The following is a 22,720-nucleotide window of genomic DNA, read 5'->3' as shown; positions in this document are numbered from 1 at the left end:
TATATATATACATGTATATATATTTTAAGTAAAGGTTTAAACTGCTGTCCTATCCCATCAACTGTAAATAACTTTCAGCTAGACGAAGACCTAGACCAATTCGCTAGACGTTTACGCTTGAAAGATTTTTTTCTACAATAGGGGCCAGAAAAACCTTGAAGAAGCCGGATTAACAGATTCAGATACTGACACCTATGAAGAAGTCACGCCCATTCCAAAATTTAGGAAAAAAAGTTCATGGAAACCACCAAAAAGTAAAAATGATAACTTGGAGTCATTCATTAACTATACGTGAGGTCTGATATAAAGTCCTGTATAACAAATACAAGAAATTATAATTTATCCAAGTCAGAAAGTATAGCTTTGAAAGCGTTAAAAGATCAAGAGGATATTGTAATAAAACTTGCCGACAAAGGAGGCGCTGCGGTTCTCATAAATAAAACAGATTATATAGCAGAGGGGAATCGCCATCTTTCAAATTCCATTTTTTTTATAAACAATTAACCACAGATCCAACGCTAAATACTATTCGAAGGATCAACACCATCCTTCAAGAGATGTTCGACAAAAAGCATATAGACAATGACACCTTTGATTATCTCCGACCTCTTGAGAACGAAGCAAAGGCCGGAAGATTCTATATGTTGCCTAAAATACATAAAACGGGCAATCCAGGTCGACCAATTGTGTCCGCGAATAGTCATCCAACTGAAAAGATATCAGAATTTGTAGACCATCATCTAAGACCTCATGTGAAAGAACTACCCTCATTTATTCAAGATACAACTCATTATCTAAAGAAAATGGAAAGCCTCAATCCTTTACCTAGCAATACTATACTTGCATCAATGGACGTGTCTTCTTTATATATCAACATTCCACAAGACGAAGGAATGGCAGCTTGTGAAGAGGCATGGAACACTCGTAGTGAAAAAAAAATCCTCCTACTGAGTGCCTTGTTACACTTCTGAAACTAGTATTGGAGAATAAAAACTTCTCTTTCAATGAAAAACACTATCTCCAGATAGACGGTACTAGTATGGGCACGAACATGGCTCCTTCTTATGCCAACATATTTATAGGCCAACTTGAAAAACACCTCTTGGCTAGTGCTCCATATCAGCCCTTATCATGGTCCCGATTCATTGACGATATTGATTTCAAATGGACAGATTCACAAGAACATCTTGAAGCATTTCTAGAACACTGTAACTCTTTCCACCATTCAATAAAATTTACATATGAATCATTTATGGAGAAAATAAACTTCCTCGATACTACGAGTTACATCAAGAACGGAACCATTATAACGGACCTTCATACCACACAAACGGACACACATCAATTCCTTGTTGCCATCCTAAACACTGCTCCCGTGGTATCCCATTCAGCCAGGCATTGGTAATCAAGAGAATATGCTCTACTGAAAATACGAAAAATGCTAGACTTGGACATCTATAGTTGTTCGAGGATACAATAACAGTATCATTGATAGCGCTTTCAAAAGAGCAAACAGAACTAGTCGCCAAGAACGTCTAGAGTACAAAGATAAGAATAAAGCAGCTAACAGAACACCCCTTGTACTCACTTACCATCCTGATTTTAAAAGTGTGTCATCCATTGTTCAGAAGCATTGGAAAATTATAGAAAATGATTCAAATCTAAAAAAAAGTATTTTCATCACCACCAGTCATGGCTTTCAGAAGACCTAAAAACATCCGTGAAAAATTAGTGACATCTGTATTAGCAAAGCAGCCTACTCCATCTCCCGGTTGCTACAATCAATGTGGTCGAAGGAATTGTTTGTGTTGTAAAACTGCCAATACAAGCTGTTCTTTCATCAGCTCCGTTACTAAACAAAATTATACCATCTACTCTAATTCCAACTGTAAAACGGAGAACTCAATTTATATATTAACATGCGACATTTGTGGCATTCAGTATGTGAGAGAAACAGTGGACAACTTTAATATTCGGCGCAATAACCATCGTTCAACGAAACATCCTTTTGATAATGTTACTTTCCAGATCATAGAAGTCAACACCGAGTGGGACACCACGGCGAGAAGGAGAAGAATAAACTTTTGGACCCACCAACTCCACACTTTAGAACATGATGGTCTTCACAAAAAAGACGAGAAAAGATACAGGAAAGATAAAGAATAATTTAATACAGAGCATCGTCCTTTTTATCCCGTAATATTGGCCAATGGACGTTGCTAACATCTACTACCTATTATGTATTTTTAAGGCAGCTATATCCAAGTGCAACATATACATTGAGCTGCAAAATTTTCTTATTTTCAAGGCAGCTAAATTCAAGTGCAACATATACATTGAGCTGCAACAGTTTCTTATCATCTACATCCGATTTCACCTGGATAGATGCACGCTTGATAAAGCTGGTTGGTCTAGCGAAATATTGCGTTTATTTTCATCATATTGTAAATATTTTAAACATTCTTATATTTACATACTAAATAGTGTGTTAAAATAACATTGTTAGGCAATCTATATATTATATTCTATGTATTTTGTCATTAATTGGCTTTTCTTTCTTTCTTTGTTCAAAGACATATAATATGTGTATATATTTCACTGGTTTGTTATAATCTTTATGCCCCTCCGGACCCAAATTGGCTGATACAATTTATCTTATCTGATTTTATACACAACGAGGAGAGCAGGATAGAGCCCAAACTATCGTAGAAATCAGTTATGTCGACAGAATTAAAATAACGCATAATTTTGTTTCTTTCTGAAAATAGTTTTTCACATTTTAAAAGTTTTGTTCAGTCCTAGAATGATTTGGAATGTCGCTGTTCTACTTGCAGATAATTCTTGAGCTGCTTATATTTTATGTTGCTTTTGGTTGCTCTGGTCTATCATGTTTTTCTTTCATCTAAAATTGTTGCTTATTTATATTGCATGCTATCAGAGACATAACCCTATATGTCTCTGATGCTAGTTTCAACTTTGTATTACAGGTTGTTTTAAATGTTATTTATATGTTTTTATATTCTGTCAAAAGCTCCTTAGAGCTTGTGTTGTATATTTGTACTTAAATGACGAATCAAAATAAAGTTTTTTTTATCTTATCTTATGACTGAGACTACTATAACACATAATTGTGTTATAGTAGTCTCAGTTTATGATTATTTATTTTTTTCACCTATTTTAAAATATTCCCGCGGGGTAAACTCGAATAAATCGAAACGTCAACAGGAAATAAAACGTATGATGGGAAACAGGTGTTGTAGTCACTTCCGGTTTAACCAAAATATAACTTGGAAATGGATTTATAGAAGAAAATCTAGATAATACGCTTACAGTAAATATTTTAAACATATAGTCAATATCTTCTCACTAACTGTGACACGACAGAGACAGTATCATACCATATATTGGCAGAAATAATTACATTTTATCGTAGACCGGTTGATTTTTAGATTAGCACCCCCATCATGTCATAATTTTTGCATGTTATAAATATAGAAATGACAAATCACTTTCCACACACCGTCTGCTTACATAGAAATAGACTTCCTTTAAAAATAACTTTTATTACTTGTGTTAACAAGAGTGGTCAGAAATGCCCATTATTTTGTTCTAAAGATTATTTGTTCGCTACTTTTATCAGGTTATGGTCAAATGTTAAATGAGCCTTAATTACTTAATGAATATCGTCTTTCGTCAAATCCCATAACATATTTTAGTTACGATTAGACTCACTGTAAGTAAAAGACAAATGGAGTAAAATGTTTATATTGTTGACATTAAAATTGAGAATGGAAATAAGAAATGTACATGTGTCAGTGTCAAAGAGATAACACAGTGTTCCAGCTAGTCCGAGATTACTCTGACCTCCAACGGATGTTTTGCCAGACAAGCTGGGGCCGTGGGATGTCAGAGCTTGTTCCATATCAAAAAGTTGATATATGCCCGTCCCAAATAGACGGGCTGTTTGTCGCCTCTGGTACCGACTTACAGCCTTGGAATTATATAAATCAGGTTTCAATTTTTTCATTTATCTCTTCATTTATATAAGTTTCACCTACCTGCCAACCTTTATTTGCTCATATTTAGACAGTTTTCACAGTGACCCATCGTCTCTGGCATTTTAACTTTCATTTTGAAAGATTGTCATGTGATCAACGAGAAAAAAGTAAGGCACAATGGACTATGGGAGATGATGTATTCAAATGACTATTGTCAATATGAATACATAATCTAACACCTTGTTCATTTATGATGCAAGTAATGTAAATGTCTGAGAGCTTCCGATAGTTATCGTGGTTGGCTACTAAATGTTTAATACCGATCTCCTATAAAGAGGTAAAAAATCAGCGACGAAGCAGCGCATCTATTTTGGACGGACAAATATCCACTTTTTGATATCGGACAGGCTATGACGTCCCACGGCCCCAGCTTGTCTGACAAAAATATTATTTTGTTTGTTTTAATATGATCTGCCAATTAAGAAATTTTACCTGGCCACAAGTTTGTGACTTTGTTACCGACCCCAAACTAATTAATGGTTACAACAGGTGTCATAATCTGTTGTTACAGGTAATCAGTTTATCGGATGGGTCATTTATGGTCATCAACATTAATTCATTCAAATAGAATCGGTCAGGCGGCATTTGTCTTTGAATGAATGTTCATACGACAACTTGGGCAAATTTGCAATGTTTACTGTAGTTTCATGGAGAAAACCTAATTGACAGAAAGTCGAACACCATGATCAACTCATTAAAAACATTGTTTTACTTGTTTTTCTTAAAATAAATAGCAAATTCAGACATATTTGTCTTTAACTGCCCTAAGTTTTGATACAAAAATAACAAAATTGGCCGCCATTGTTGATCTTAAATTACATCTACGTACTCATGGTACTGTTTATAATCCTCCAAAGAAGGAGCACACAAGAATAAAGAAAGATAACTCAATCTTATTTATTTTTCTGGCATTGAGATACACAATGTACCTACTTAACAGTCAGAGCTCAGACATAAACAAGTCTATTTCTGTGTTTGACTTAAAGAAGTCAAAACATGTATTTATTATAAAAATGTGTTTTCAATTTAAGACTTATATAAGTCACAAAATGACAGACTTGTTTAGGTCTATTTATGTTGATGAAAAAACATAACTTGACTTGGTGGCCAAAGTACATCACCTATGACAGCAAAAATCTGTCTAAGAGTTCACAAGGACGTGAGCTATCTATATTTAATTATCTAATTGAACATCCTTACTAAACACAGATGTTTTACCTCATTAAGTGTGGATCCAGGTGGTTGCATTGTAAGGTTAATTAACATGATTCCCCCATTTTTTAGCCTCTCATTCATATTTTTCTTTAGAAGACAAAGCATTGGCTTTCAATGTTGTCATTATTTGATTTAGATGCATGACCTTTTTATAAATATGCGTGGGTCTTGAAGTTAACCAATTTTGGTAACTTATCGACTTGTAGGAGTCTATATTTGCAACTTTACGATTCTGGTCAATCATTTCTTGCTAAACAATATTTGACTTATTGAAGTCGTATTTTGTCTTGCATTAAAGGGAGACAAATCCTTAAACTTACAAATTTAGACCTCTATGAGTCAAAAGCAGATTCAGACTTATATATGTCTGAGCTCTGACTGCTTAAGATGTATTCTTAAATATATGTCTATATACTTCTGGCTTTAGGATTTATATGTTTAGGTCTTTTGAGTTATGGGAAAAGTTAAAGAGGGTCTTAGTAGCCGAGTTGGTAGGGTGCCTTGGTCATCTTTTTCTGTATTTTTTATTTTTAATACAAATTTTCACTGTTCACTTTATATCCTAACATCATGAACATACATGTGCATGTAGTGCATTTACTGAGCACAGCTGTTTTGTGCCTTATTGCCACTAAGGCCAAAAAGAATATAGTCTTTGTTTCCTGCTATCCCCGACCGACCCTACAAGAATGTAATCTTTCATGCCCGACCCTTAATTTTTTTGACAAAAAAAAAAAAGAAAAAAATATCAATTTGAGAACAGTAGTCCCACAGGCTAGTCAAAATTTTGTTCAAAGGTTCCAGATTTTTTTCCTTACCTTTGCTGTCTTTATTGTTTGGTTTATTCACGTTTATTTTGATTGTCAGACATTGTTAACATGAATTAGGTATATATATTATGAGGCTCCTGACATTGTTGTACATGTATTTTTAGAAATACTTGGCACCATTCTTACCATCTACATCAGTACATGTGTATAATATAACTACACCATGGCTATAAACTCTGCTCATTGCTTGGAGCACAAAAATTAATGCTTGAAGCATGAAATCCAGCATTTTGATTGGTTGATTTTGGAGTATCACTAATGCTATGAGTACATAGTTCATGTAGTTATAAATGTTAACTATATGTTTTAGAAAATGATAAAGTTATATGAACAGCCAGAACTCTCAGATTATACATTGTACAAGTTTAGCCTGTAATTTGTAGATGTCTAGTTTTTAGAGTAGTTCTTTTCTACTTTAGTACTTATATTATTTTAAATAGTCCTTAATTAACATGTTGGTGCATTGATTGTGTTTGAGAACCTTGTATATACATTCCTGTCTAGCAGCTGGCCATGGTATTTTGTTATTTCGAAAAACATACAACCACCTATTCCATATTGCAACTGCCAATTAAATAGTGGCAGGAGGTTTTGGCATCTTATGGAGCCTTGTCCCTTTTTAGTTATATTTTTATTTAGCCCAGCAGTTATTTAATATTGGTTCTGCAATTCATCTTTCATCTGTTTATGCTTGTAGTACAAATGTAAGACCATTTCTATTTATTTCCCTTGGGAAGAAATCAAAATTTAAATGTCCAAAGTTCTAGTGATTTTGTAATTATGTTTGAACAGTTTTGAAGCAACAGAGTACTAATACCATTTATGATTTAATCTAACAAAATGAATAAGGAAAATATTGATTTGTACTTCTATGAAGTAAACTGAATTACTAATAAACTAATGAAAAGGATAATACATTGTAACTCTGTTCCTGACCTTAATTATGTTTTGTTTTCTTTATTTCAGTATACATATTTGTCCTCTGAAGAACAATTTACTATTTTACTTGTAGGTGAAGGAAAATGTCTGCTTCAGCAGTATATATACTGGATGTGAAAGGCAAGGTAAGATTGATACAATACAACACAAGATACAAATGTACATGTAGAAGGCAGCTGAAAATGAAGATGAGAATACACTAAAGTTACATGTATATGATCCTTCAGATTTAACAATAAAGAAGAAAATGATGTATATATTTTTACTTTAACCCCCATTCCCGCCTGTAGGCATGATGGCGACAACCATTCTTTGATAGCCCGTATGACCCTCCATACCTTTTTTGAACTGCCCCACCTGACCTGTCATGATAGCAGGGAATTTAACCAAGCAGTTCATGGTCCATAAACTCTTCTCAGACGTCTGTTTATGAAAATATGGCACTTTGAAAGCCGTTTAAGAGTTCAAAATCGGAAAAACGTGAAAAGTAGCCAAAATTCAGGTGGGGGTGGGCATCTTTTGATGGCCACTACGTAATTGATAGTCATTGTAGGTATAAACCATTATCGTAAATACATGCATAGGTGTTATATGAACACAAAGAGGTATAATATGGCCAAGTTCACCTCTCAAGGTCGTTTAAAAATCGGAAATAGACGGAAAATGACAAGTGGGGATGGGTTCAAACCCACAAGAAAATCTACCACCTCCCATCACACCCCCTACCCATGCCATCTGCCCCCAAATCTCAATATATAGTTTAATAGATGAGCATCAGTAACAGCATCAAGAGTCTGCTAATTTGCATATAATTTGCATATGATTGCAATTTTTGGAAAATGCCTGATTTTCCAGAAATCTGTTTAGGGCGAATGAGTTAAAGACATGTGTACATTAACTCTTTTAACTTGTTTGATGAAAATTAAAATTCTTTACTACATTCAAATCTTCAGATATGATCCAGTACATCATGTACATGTAGTATTGAGTATTTCCCTCCTGTACTCTATACACTGAATCATAAATAGCTTTTCAGTACCTATATGAAGCGACCTTAGATTGTAATATCTCTGTAAGCAGGTAAGCAATTCAGCAACCAGACTACACATGTACAAGTGTGAAGGTAAAAAGTAAACAAGAGTTGAAAACAGATAGCTATAGTTTCACTTGATTTTGAAAGAACATTTTTATTACACCAAATCTAACAACTGTCATGATAAAGTTTCATAAAACAAATTGGAGTTATTCATGTAAAATAACAGTGTTCTCCCCAGGACCTTTTTGCCTCTTGGTAAAATATGTAAAATGATGATCTTAAATGTGATGCTACATGCACAAAATGTATTTGAAGTTGTTTTCTTATAGATTATGTTAGTGATGTGATGAAACAAGATCCTATTTCAATTTCCCCTATTTACTAGGAGGCTAAATGAAATATCTGGGGAGAACACTGAAATAATTTAAAAAAAATACATCACTATCATTTCAATTATCATGCACATGCTCCATGATTCTATGTTGAATATTATCAAGATCAATATACATGTGCTACTGAAACCAGATAGTTATTTTAGCAGACAAAATTTTCGTTCATCAATTACATACATGTACATGTACCAAATGAAACATTTTGTTGGTTTTATTTTATGGATAAGAAATGAATATTAAAAAAAAACTTTCACAGAGGACTATTTTACTACACATTCATGCATTGGTTCAATAGTTTCCTTAACATTATTATACACAGAAACTTGTTTCATATGATGTGTCTATGACTTTGAGGGTTTCAAATTCACTGTAACTAATTGAATTATTGTTACATCCTAGATATACCATCATATCATGTATGTGGGAAAAGATACTTTGTACATACATGTATCAAATATTGCAGATACTTAAAAATATCTATATTGCACATACAATTTCAATAAGAAAGGATGATCTTTATATGTATATCTTTTATAGGTATTAATATGTCGGAATTATCGAGGCGACATAGATATGTCTTGTATAGACAAGTTCATGTCATTAGTGATGGACAGAGAAGAAGAAGGCCATATGACACCAATCATTCAACATGGAAACGTAACCTTTGTTTATATTAAATACAATAACCTGTACTTGGTGGCTACTACTCTCAAGAACTGTAACATTGCTTTGGTCTTCTCATTCCTACACAAGCTAGTCCAGGTAAATAGACAAATTTATGTACATGAGGAATAAAAATTATATGTGGAGTAACTAGTTTTGACTTTTGAGACATAATTAAGTGAAGAATGCTTTCAAAGTCTGCTCTGACTCCTTCGTGTCAGTTTCAAAAAACTGATTAAACGATCTTAACACTGTTATCTCTCCAAAATTGTCATATTGGGATTATAACCCAGTCACGGATCTTAACACTGTTATCTCTCCAAAATTGTCATATTGGGATTATAACCCAGTCACATTTTTTGCAAGAATAAAAACATTGCAATAATTTGTGAATTTACAGTATTAAGTTGTTAAGGCCTCTATTTAACATTTGCACAGAAGACATATTATTTTGGTTTCCATTACAGATTATGATTGAATACTTTAAAGAAATAGAAGAAGAAAGTATCAGAGACAACTTTGTCCTAATTTATGAACTTTTGGATGAGGTGATGGACTTTGGATTCCCACAAACCACAGATAGTAAAATTTTACAAGAGTAAGTAGCACAAAAAAAGGATTTATTGTACAAATCTATATGCATTTTTCTTTAATATCCAATATTTTCTATACCAAGTACACAGTGTCAGACAAGAGTTTCCAGCAATACTCTGTAGCAAGTTATATTGTCCAGTCACATCAATTGTTTTCTATTAATCCATTGAAAAAAATTGGCATTGCTGAGGTTGTTGATCCCTTTTCACGTCAACTATCAAATGTTCTTAAATTACTTTCAATAATGATTTTATATCTATTCGAAATGTTTCCTGAAATCAGCCATTTTTGACTAAAATTTATTAGTCACAGATAAGCTAACAGACCGACCTATATTTGAACATTGTTTACCATGTTTACCAATAGAACTAAATATGCTACTGTTGCTGCATATAACAGCAATTTAATTTTTTTTTGATTTTGGAAATATGTTGATTTTGATGCATTTGTATATACCAGCTTACAAGTATTGGAATACTGTAAGGAAGATAGTTTTGAATCATTATAATTTGAAACAATTAACAAACTAGAGAACAAAGTTCTTTTAAAATGACATTGAGCATTGATTGATCGGTTCAATGCTGTTACCAATAAATGTTCAAAAGGCTACAGCCTGGATTATTCCCCCTTTGGTGTAATGCAGCAATGTCTTGTTTCAATTTTTTACCAGGCTGAACACATGTCAAACACACAACTGTTCGATGGTTTAACAGATTGTCTTATTTGAGTGACAGTTTCAGTTCTGTCTTAATAACTTTAGATGATCTACCACCAATGTTTTCCTTTATTAAGGTATATTACTCAAGATGGACATAAGTTAGAGGTTGCTCCTCGTCCTCCTATGGCTGTCACTAATGCTGTATCATGGAGATCAGAAAAGATTAAATATAGAAAGAATGAAGTATTCTTAGATGTTATAGAATCTGTTAATTTATTGGTAAGTCTTTTAAAAATACATGTAAATGTGGACTAATAGTCAAACATAAACATATATATTATATATAAAAGAATGACTGAAAAGGGACATGTATACGTGTTTATGATTAGTTCAAAACAAGAACATTTTCTGGATTTGGACCTTCGTATATTTTATTTATATGACATGATACCGACATTTGATATGAACAGCAGCAAGAAATGACATTTTTTTTAGGATAGTTCAAAGATTTCTAATAAATTACCAAATACTTTACAAAAAGAAAACACTTTTTTGCATTAGAAAATAGTTGTAATCTGGAAATTTGAAAATCAATGAAAAACAAATCAAAAACAAATTTTAATAGCTGATAAATGACTTAAAAATAAAAAACTATGAACCATTTTTTTTTGTGTGTTTCAGTTTCCATTTTCCCTTTATTTTACAGGTTAGTGCTAATGGTAATGTTTTAAGAAGTGAGATTGTAGGGGCTATTAAGATGAGGGTATATTTATCTGGAATGCCTGAGTTAAGACTAGGACTAAATGATAAAGTCTTATTTGAAAGCACTGGAAGTAAGTACAAAGGTACACATATCATATTATTATATCGTAAAGTACTGGAAGTAAGTACAAATGTACACATATCATATTACTTGATCTAACAAACTTGTGTAAACAGAAAGAAAAAAATTAATTGAGTTGTTTTAGGACTTGATGATGTAGACGGATAAAATTTTATGCTAAGGTTATAAGGTGTAATACCACCAAATCATAGTAAATCTCAAACAACATACTTTCAGCCATACTTCAATTTTTTATTATTGCTTACTGATTTAAAGAAAAAATGCAAAATGAGGTCTAATGATCACAAAAATTCTATTTCATAAGAAAAAAATCTTTACTTTTTTGTTTACAGGAGGAAAGAGTAAATCAGTAGAATTAGAAGATGTTAAGTTCCACCAGTGTGTGAGATTATCTAGATTTGAGAATGATAGAACAATATCCTTTATACCACCTGATGGAGAATTTGAACTGATGTCTTACAGGCTAAATACACATGTAAGTTTTACAATAACACACAAACTTAATACACATGTAAGTTTTACAATAACACACAAACTTAATACACATGTAAGTTTTATAAAAACACACAGACTTAATACACATGTAAGTTTTATAACAATACACAGACTTAAGACACATGTAAGTTTTATAACAATACACAGCCTTAAGACACATGTAAGTTTTATAACAATACACAGACTTAAGACACACGTTAGTTTTGTAACAATACACAGACTTAAGACACATGTAAGTTTTGTAACAATACACAGACTTAAGACACATGTAAGTTTTATAACAATACACAAACTTAAGACACATGTAAGTTTTATAACAATACACAGACTTAAGACACAGGTAAGTTTTGTAACAATACACAAACTTAAGACACATGTAAGTTTTGTAACAATACACAGACTTAAGACACATGTAAGTTTTATAACAATACACAGACTTAAGACACATGTAAGTTTTGCAACAATACACAGACTTAAGACACATGTAAGTTTTGCAACAATACACAGACTTAAGACACATGTAAGTTTTATAACAATACACAGACTTAAGACACATGTAAGTTTTATAACAATACACAGACTTAATACACATGTAAGTTTTATAACAATACACAGACTTAATACACATGTAAGTTTTGCAACAATACACAGACTTAATACACATGTAAGTTTTATAACAATACACAGACTTAATACACATGTAAGTTTTATAACAATACACAGACTTAATACACATGTAAGTTTTATTTCATTAATCCAATAATTAACTAGTGTAGGGTTTAAGTATGAACCAGTTCAATATTAAATAGTTGGCATACATAAAGAATAACTTGACATTTGTTAATTGATGGTGCCAAGAAACAAATGAAAGTTTTTTTTAACTTTTCTTATTTCTTTCATAATAAACATAAATTGTGATTGATATCAAGCATGTTCAAGATGTCAGATGTTTTCTGGTCTGTGTGTTAGTCCATCTGTCCCCCTTAATTTTGATGTAATGATAATAATAGTTTTATTGCTTTGTTATATGTTTTGAATATTTACAGGTAAAACCATTAATATGGGTGGAGTCAGTTATAGAAAGACACGCCCACAGTAGGGTGGAATATATGATCAAGGTAAGATAGACTCCATAGTTTTAATTGGTATTTAACATCAATCAAGAAAAAGCTTTCCCAGAATGTTATGTGAAAGAGTTAAATCTGCTATGTTTCAATAGAATAACCAAGAAAAATAGATTTTTTTTTCGTTGAATTTAAAGTATTTAGGAAGCCTTAGTGTCATTATGATCACAGGAGGGTCTAAAGATAAACGTTGGTCAAATAACAAATTGCACTGAAATTGTTGCTCGATTTAAGGTATCTGTTGAGTTTACTGTGTATAATTCTGATCTTAATACAAATACCTGTAATAAATGTATATAACTTAAGGTGGAACCTAACACCTTAACTAAAATTAATTTGGCTCGTTTAATTTTCAGAAAATTTGAACAAAACATTTAGTACTTTGATACTTTGACTTAAATATAAGAATTTCAAAAAATTTGAACCAGGCAAATTATCGGAAAAAATTGGTTGGATATATAGCAGTTTGACTAACACCAATTTTGATCATGGAAAAGCTTAATATTTCCTTATAGTACGGTGACCAGACCCAATATTTTTTAGATTTAATCGTCAAACATACTATATGGCTATATTATATATCATTGGATTCGGAAAAATGAGTACTATTGAAATATCGATGTCGTCAAAAAGAAATGTGGTAACAGTTTTGCATAAAATGAGGTCAAAGATCAAATTTTGTTTTTATTTTTCCTTCTTCTATACTTTCAAAATTTGAAGAAATATACAACAATTTAGGTTAAATTCTAGATACATACATTTTCTTATATCAATTTTCAATGAATCATCTCGAAAATGTTAAAAAAAAATGAAAAAGAAATCGATTTATTCTGGAAATTGGCGTTTTTCAAATATTTGTTCTATTACACAAGATCAACACATATTCTGTTAAAATTACTGTAGTTACCTTGCCGGCTAACATCCAACCTCATCAATAAATGATGAATATTATTTTTACCTGCATCCTTCTGTCATGAAGGCATATTTTGCATAAGACCATTCATGAAATTCATTAAAACTAAAAAGCACTCAATTATTCGAAAATAGTTACAATTCAACATTCCAATCAAAGAGATCCACACAACAGAATTATATCTTCTGGTTAATTGTCAAGGAACATGATTTGAAATTTCTACATAATTCTGACCCTTTACAGGACCAAAGCCCCGGACATGTAAGGTTTTGTAGTGAACAAACACATGACTCTTTCACATGCAGATTTTCCTTCAATGAAGACACAAGATCCTGCAAGAATTCTGCTGAAATATGCCTTTTAAAATACACGGGGTGTAATGAATCATTTTACTCTCGCCAACCGTATTCTTAAGGTGACCGGATAGGGGTTTAGCAATGTGTAATGCGTTTCAAATTTTTAGTTTGAAACGAAGTACGTAAAACATACTGTTTCAGTGCCGTCTCGCAGGAAGGTAACCTGACTAAACTTGCATCTTACTTGTGGTAAACTTGAATAATTATTATGATGGAGTGGTTTTAAAGAGATAGTTCTGATCATAAACCTTTGAAATTATCTTTCATGCCAAAACAAGAGCTTCATCATTGTCAATATTACCGAAACTCTAAACACAACTGAAATAGTCGTGCGTGTCCTTCGAAGTCTTGTAGACAGTTTGTATACCTACTCCAAACAAATACGAAGTTACGTCGCATCCGGTAAGTACATGCGCAGCAGGCAATAGTTTACAAATTGTTGGGGAAAGACAGACACATGGTTATTGAATGGGTGAAAATCTCCGTCCATCATTTACACTGCTAATGTTCCACATCTGCAACCACAACTCGTTTTTATGTGTCCTATTTTTATAGTAGCGAACACACAAAACAATCATAATTGTATAAGGCCTGTATGATTGTTCTTCCAGTCTTTCACATTTCCCTTAACTCCGTGTCAAAGTTTAAGGCATTGGGTATAGGCCTTCTCTTGAGTGCTGAACAAGTAACGACAGCCATATGCATGAACAGTGTTGGTATAAATAACTAAGTTTCAAACGTTCTGACTATGTAAAGCTCACATCAGGTTGAATCTTATCGGATTTGTCAAAGTTTTCAAGTCAGGAATACTTCTCTGCTCTATAATCTGATACACTTTGATGGAAGCTGTAGTCTCTGTGCCGCGTTCCCTTTCGGCAGACTTTATAGAGTCAGGGGCGGATCCAGCCATTTTAAAAAGGGGGGGTTCCTAACCCAGGACAAAGGGGGGGGGGGGGGGGTTCCAATTACATGTCCCCATTCAAATGCATTGATCGTCCAAAAAAAAGGGGGGGTTCCAACCCCCGGAACCCCCCCCCTCTGGATCCGCGCCTGAGAGTTGTTCGTGTCGTAGCGGTAAAAAACATGTGCTACTATGTGCGCCATAGAAATTCATCGGGACATATTTTTTTAATAGTAAGCTGCAAGGTCGCCGCATGTTTTACCTTTCTTAGCATTAATAAATTGAACCAATGCCATACCATCTCTTATGTAAGTTGTGAGCGATGATATAAAGGAAGGTAGGGAAAGTGCACAAGAGACTTAAGATTCGAATTGCTTCACAAAATCCGACTTGCATGATTTTCTCATGGTGCCGTCATTTTCAAAAGGGGATAATGGAATGGGTGCGACAACACATGTTCTATGATAACATCATCTCTACATTTTGCCGAAATTAGTGCACGTCTAATTACAAGTTATGGATTTATGCGACCTGAAAGTATTTCCCCCGATTTATTTTTCAGGTTTGTGTTTGACTTTGATATTGGACCATAAAAACTCCTTGTGATCTTAAGAAAGAGAACTAATGATAAAATGTTTAGACATTTTCAAGCCTTCCTCGACAACTGTGAGCAAAGAACATCAAATATGTCTTGAAGCATGCATTTAAGAAGAGATATTTAAAAGACATTGAGGGTGGGATTCCACACGAAAGAGATCAGTCATGGATCATTTAGATGGTTCACAATGGCAATAACATGTTCTTCATCTATGTTCATTGCTGTTGGCTTTGTTTCTTACTGTGAATTTGCATAATTTTCAGCATTTCCATCCCTTTTCAGTATTACACGACTAATGGATTCTATGAAATGTCTAGTAAGGGCCCATCTAACAAGCGCAGACTTTTGAATTGTTATGCCTACAGTGCCACCTAATCCCCTTGGGGCTTTTATAACGGTCTTTTCTGTTGCCATGTCATAGTACTTTTAAAATGTCCAGGAATCTGTCTAAAAAGGAAAGTAGCCATCTATAAAAGGTGATCAAATGTTCACATAAAATTGAAGCATATCGAGTATGTAAAATGGCATCCACCTTCGTGGAGTACGGTTGGTTACAAAAATATAATTTTACATTTGAGATGACGATCTCAAGGAAGAGACAAATTTCCCTCTCGTTCTGCTCTTACATTTGACAGCTAAATGTCTACTGCTTCAGGGAACATATCCCAGTATGTAAATGTAAGTAATACATCACATCCCAATAGCGTATATGTATCTATAAGAGGCTGTATATGAGCTTCGAATAGCTCCGTCATATGAGCGTTATGAATTTTGTTTGGCTTGAATTGCTGAAATCGTACTTCTGAGACAAATGAATTTGATATTATTGATTAATAAAGGTACAAATGTATGAAATAACATATAAATGTTAATTATTTTACATTTTGCGTTAAAAAAAATCATGAAATTAAATTGGAACGTACTCTATTAAATGCAAAGTATTTGTAGCGTTAAACTTTTACAAAAACTCTTTAATAACGAATTAATTTTGCTAAACTTTTTTTGAAATCGTTAAAATAATATGAATAAGGTGTAACAACAATGTATATTATAACAGAAATCATATCACGGATGTTATTTTACAATGTTTACCTCATAACTTTTCGTTCAAGTTAATTAACGTACTTCAAAGCCCATTTTACGAAAATTGCACCGTACGATTTTTTGACGACAAGTCAAAATGTTAAGTTTAACCTTTGAACTACCAATACTGTGATTTATAGCCGTATAGTCCGAATGACAATTAAACTCCTTAAATAAGCGACTTTTTCTTACTCGGTCACCGTACTATAAGCAATACAACGTCATTAAAATGTTTAGCTGATTTTACAGAGTTATCTCTCTGTAGTGTTAATTACCACCTCAATAAGTACAAAATGCATAACATCAACAGTAGTAGTGTACTTTTTTAAAATTAATTATAAGATTTTATGTAAATGAATGAGGCATGGAGTATTGCTGAGATGTATATGTATTGTCAGATCTGAAGAGTTTTAAAATGTCTTATCTATATACATAGCTAAAATTGCTGTGATAAAGTATTTTTCTTCTGAGATGCCTTGTTTTACTTAATACTTGTTTAATGATAACATGTTGAATGATTCATGTCCTTTGTCCTTGCAGGCTAAAAGTCAGTTTAAAAGACGATCAACAGCCAACAATGTAGAAATAATCATTCCAGTTCCAACAGATGCTGACACACCAAAGTTTAAAACAACAGTCGGTAACTGTAAATATGCACCAGACTTGAATTCTGTCATCTGGACAATTAAATCATTCCCAGTAAGTAAAGATTTACCAGAATATATGATTTATATATTGTATGATATTAAAGTATCTTCCATAAGAAAAAAAAATTATGGCCCCGCAACGAAGTTGTCGATGCCATCAGGGCTTCCAAAACGGTCATATATTCCGGTCATTTGTATAATGTCCGGTAAAAGACCGGCTGGTCAAAGCATGAAACGGTCATATACTTTTTAGTTTTCAAGGCTTTTTCGGTCATTTTTACATAATTCATGTTCTTTTCGGCGTTTTGCATTTGCGCCGATCAGCATTTCATTTGCGCCGATTTTTTCTTTCATTTGCGCCGATTTTTTTTTTCATTTGCGCCGATTTTTTTTCAAGGTAAATAACAGGTAAATTACAGGTGAAATGATATAAAAAGATGTGGTATGAGTGCCAATGAGACAACTCTCCATCCAAGTAATGTTATTTTCATTTATCATTAAATACCTCTTCCGTTAGCCAGTTGTACATGTATATGTTATGAATTGTCAATCATAACAAGTATAAAACTGTTGTCTCCTGCTTAAAATCAAGAAGTAAAAACCTAAGATAAAAGCACTTTGTTTATACTTAAATGACGAATTAAAAATATATGTGCAGCATTCAAATCCATAAAATCGGAATACATTCAAATCATAAATCTGTTCTTGCCGAGTATGTTTAGGCAACACATCTAATATATTCCTTTCTTATGATTTCGCATCTTCTATATTTGGAAATTAGTTGACCGTTATGCAATGTGTACTTGCACGTTGTCTCAGAATGTATGACATTTGTCATCAGAAGGAGCGGAGCGTCAGACAATGTCAAACGTGAAGCAGTCATCAATTTCATTTAGGGAAAGGAATGGTAACCTGAAACATTGGGATAGCCATTTACCAATTGCAATGTCACTTGATTTGTCTTTATACTCTGTGCTCAGCCAATATAAAAGTATAAACTTACCTGTAACTTACCTGTAAATCCAATTAGGAAAAAATATAAAATCGGCGCAAATGAAAAAATGAAATCGGCGCAAATGAAAGAATGAAAATTTTCAAAATCGGCGCAAATGTCATACGCCCGTTCTTTTTTACCCAACCTTATGCCTTTAACATCATCACATTTCCGGTCATAAATGTGACATGATGATTAATTACTATCAAAACAACACCTACTTCAATACTTTCTAATTTTAATCAAGGCTAATTAGTAGTTGGACAGCTGAAATCTACCTGTTCAGGTGACAGGTGATCTATGTTCAGTACCTGACATCGTATAAATTGATCGGTTTATTCACAATTTTTTTCTTACTTTTCAGCGGTTTGTTTCTAATTGATTTAGTCCAAAAGATTAAAATTATTAGAAATTAGTTTATCAACATGATTTGATGAAAAATTTAAAAAGGTTTTAAATGAAAAATCGTCAGAACTACGTCGTATGAACTAGAACACGTGCGCATGTGCACAGGTGGGAAATTTAATTATGCATCCTACATTTCTTCAAAAATGCTAAAATTATCATTGAAACATGTATCTAACGTTCGTTTCAAGTATTTTGATGAAGAAATAACGTGGAAAGACCTTCTTCACTCAGTCGTGCTTTGTAAACGTACACGGATTTTACGTATCCGTTTATGGTCCATGTTTTACCATTGTCAAGTCAACATCCGGTTGACCTCTCCAGTTAGAACAATGTGAAACGAAAGTAAAGTTTTTGACAATGTCATTTTGCACAAATAAAAAGTCTAAGGCAGATATGAGCACGCTGATGTGCACACTTTGAATGATGAACTGCCAATTTAACAGTTACATCCGTACATCAAATTCATATCATATCAAAGTAAAGTTTAAAATCGTTTTTTTTAATGTTATGTCAATCATTGGAATGGCCATCTGATTACCATAATTGCCTTTTGTGACTAAGTCTTAAGGGATTAAAATCGGGATCAGATATGAAATGTCCGGCTGGCTCAAATATTTTTTGGAAGCCTTGGATGCCATATAGTTTTACCCTTGTCCGTAATTCCGAAATTCCATAATTCCGTCATTCAGTCATTCCACAACAAACCATTATATGGAGTTTTTTTCTAAATGCCTTCAGATATTGGGCTGATTTTTAGTATGTGAGTTAACCATGATGAGTTACAGATCAAGTTTAAGTTTTGTTCCACTCCACCAATTTTTGCCGAAATTACAGGCTTTGGACTTTGAGAAATTGTTGAAAATCACAGTTATACGGCCTTTTTTCTAAACACCTTCAGATATTGGCTGATTTTTGGTATGTGAGTTAACCATGATGAGTTACAGATCATTCCGCTCCACAAATTTTTGTTGAAATTACGGGCTTTGGACTTTAATAAATTATTGAAAATCACAGTTATACAGATTTTTTTTCTATACGCCTCCAGATTTTGAGCTGATTGTGAGACTACCATCATGTTTGTGTCCACATGTTTTTATATTGAAATTGCAGATTTTTCAACTTTTTGGGACGGGGACATTCGTGTCGCTTTGACACATCTAGTTTTCTTCTGATTTTAACCTCACATGTCCAAAAAGGTCACAAAATTATCTTGAAAACTTGGCTAAATTCATGTTAGAAAGTGTTCAAGGCAAACATGATCAACAATACAAGACACATTAAATGCCATAAAGACTGAAACTATTGGCTGATTCCTTAGAACTATTACACACTATTACTTTACATGTAAAGGACTATTTTTTTAGCATATTTTTTGCTTATAATCTTTAAAACAATAATTGATATACAGAAACATGTTCTAGTTTCATTTAACATATATAATCTTGTTGCATTGTGACTCATGGGAGTGTCTTGGTTTTTTTATGCCACAATTTATACTTAAAGGGCAATACCCTCATATGTCTGTCAAGGTTTCTTCTGTTAGCCATGACAGAATAATTTTGAAAATTTGGATTGTACTTGAGAACTTTATTGAAAAATAAAAAAATTTGTTATTTTTTAAATTTATACTTATTATAGGGAGGAAAAGAGTATTTGATGAGAGCACACTTCAATTTACCAAGTGTACTAGCAGAAGACTCTGAGGGCAAACCTCCAATTCATGTCAAGTTTGAGATTCCATACTTCACTGTATCTGGTATACAGGTAACTATTTATGCCATTTACTGCCAGAGGCAAATTTATTAGTTGTTTGTGAATCAAGTTTTGAAAATATAAAAAAAAGACAAACTCCTTATGTGTTACACTTTTGTTCAATCTGATTTTGAATGTTAAACCAAAGATGAATATCAATATTATGCAGTGCTGAAAAAAATGAAAATGTCACCTGTTGTTATATAAATTTCTTACTCTACTGATGAACACCAGATTCTTATTATTTATTTTAAAGCATATGAAGTTAAAATATTCATGTAATACATTTATTTGGATAACAAACTCATAAAATTAACATGAAATGTATTTATATTCTAGGTTAGGTATTTAAAGATTATAGAAAAAAGTGGATACCAGGCATTACCATGGGTTAGATATATTACACAGAATGGTGACTACCAACTCCGTACACAGTGAAGAAAACAATGAGGGAATAAATTATTGTTGTCTATTTATTGTTTCATAACAAAAATCGCAAATAATTCTTACTCAATGATAAGTTTTACCATATTTATTCATTTCAATCATGCATTGCTCACTGTTGTATGAAATGTGCTAAGATTAAGATTATAAGTTTAGCCATTACAATTATTGTAATATTTACTCTGAAAAATGGTCAAATATTAATATATTTAAAACTAAATCCAGGTTATGTTTATGTTTTCATGTGCAATGTTTTTGTTATAAAATTAAATTAATTTTGTCTGTCAGGCTGTAGATCCTGTGTAACAGGGCTTTCTGTCAAAATAATCTTTTCAGTGGACCTGCATGAAAGCAAGCCCATTCAATGAGTATTTTGCCTTTAGCTTATGCATGTTAAGTCTTTTTTGCATTTAAGTTAGACATGCTAATGCTTAGAAATATTTACAATACAGATACATTCAAGAGGCTACACAAATAATTATTAAAAACCTCTTGTAGTGCTGTTTATAAAATGAAACATTGTTGTCAACATGAACATGAATAAATGGAAATATTGAAATATCACTTAGTTAGTATTTTCTAGCCTGAAATTATGTTACAGCCGAGGATTCATATGTACGAAGTAAAATCACAAAAAAACTCTACTCCAAGAAAAATTTAAAATGGAAAGTCCCTGATCAAATGGCAAAATCAAAAGCTAAAACACATCAAACGAATGAATAACAACTGTCATATTCCTGACTTGGTACAGGAATTTTCTTATACAAAAAATGGTGGATTGAACCTGGTTTTATAGCTAGCTAAACCTCTCACTTGCATGACAGTCACATCAAATTCCATTTTATTGACAATGATATGTGAACAAAACAAACAGACATAATAGGTAAAAATGTCAAAGATGGGAGTACAGTAGTCAACATTTTTGTTTTCTATGGGGAGGATGATGGCTGTGACTGTGGCTATAGCAATTTGCACTTTACCTCTATGTCAAGTCTTATCTTTACCTATGATGGTAAAAATTATGATTGAAGTAGTTTATGGTCAGACCATGATAGACGGTCATTTTCACCTCACCTTCACTTCTTTGAACTCCAGATGTCAGATTAAGTTTGCAAGATGAGGTTTATTTTCAGGTACTTTAAGAAATTGTATATTAATGGGTTGCAAACAATACATTTCTGACTGTAATGTCATACAGCCTTGACCTTAATCTTATTTGGTAGGTCACATTCGGGGAAAAAGGACTTGATTATGGTTAGGACATTTGGAGCATATTTGCTGTCATCTAGGTAACTTATATTCCAAAGGAGTCTACTAATTTATGACGTGTTTGTAAAAAGTTTTGAATAGATGATTTCAACATCAAAGAGTTTGAATATCCCTTTGGTATAATTTGCCTATCACTACCATCTAAAAACTCATTCTGACAAAATTGATCTCAGACGAATTTAGAATTCTTTTAGGTCCCATTTGATCTTACAGCTTCAAATGTTTCAACATATATAAACATCACTTGCTTTCAATTGTTAAGGTTTTAGCTTTCCAGATCACATATTTCAGTTGACCAGTTAAATGTTCGTTTGTACAATGTATTAAACCAATATAAGGACAATGTATATGTCTTTTATTAAAAATTACACTCTTTCTTTTGATAAACAAAACTATCCAATAAAGTATTCTGATTTTCTCCGTTAGATTTGTCTTCAAGTGTGTAATATCATTTGACTGTTGAAGGTAATGAGAAACAAATGCAACCTGTTGATAAACATTTTAAAA

At 32.7% G+C, this 22,720-nt stretch overlaps 1 protein-coding gene across 5 annotated transcripts; it reads left to right on the top strand.

Annotated features, from left to right (window-relative positions):
• Nucleotides 1-3,212: 3,212 nt before the first annotated feature.
• LOC139517266 (AP-1 complex subunit mu-1) lies at nucleotides 3,213-21,505 on the top strand. Of its 5 annotated transcripts, none has more exons than XM_071308127.1 (11): nucleotides 3,213-3,331; nucleotides 7,116-7,167; nucleotides 9,008-9,232; nucleotides 9,601-9,731; nucleotides 10,520-10,664; nucleotides 11,092-11,218; nucleotides 11,562-11,704; nucleotides 12,771-12,842; nucleotides 17,240-17,398; nucleotides 20,387-20,512; nucleotides 20,840-21,505. In XM_071308127.1, the coding sequence occupies exons 2-11, from the start codon at nucleotides 7,126-7,128 to the stop codon at nucleotides 20,936-20,938; spliced, it is 1,269 nt and encodes a 422-aa protein (XP_071164228.1). In that variant the 5' UTR covers nucleotides 3,213-3,331; nucleotides 7,116-7,125; the 3' UTR covers nucleotides 20,939-21,505. The 5 variants fall into 5 exon arrangements, 2 of the variants coding, with proteins under 2 accessions (XP_071164228.1, XP_071164217.1); XR_011663123.1 differs by having other exon boundaries at nucleotides 3,229-3,331; nucleotides 17,240-17,493; nucleotides 19,374-20,512; XR_011663124.1 differs by having other exon boundaries at nucleotides 3,229-3,331; nucleotides 17,240-17,508; nucleotides 19,391-20,512.
• The last annotated feature ends 1,215 nt before the right edge of the window (nucleotides 21,506-22,720 follow it).

Source organism: Mytilus edulis, chromosome 1 (assembly GCF_963676685.1).
Source record: "Mytilus edulis chromosome 1, xbMytEdul2.2, whole genome shotgun sequence".
NCBI lineage: Eukaryota > Metazoa > Mollusca > Bivalvia > Mytilida > Mytilidae > Mytilus > Mytilus edulis.
This window is presented reverse-complemented; position numbering and strand designations above follow the sequence as displayed.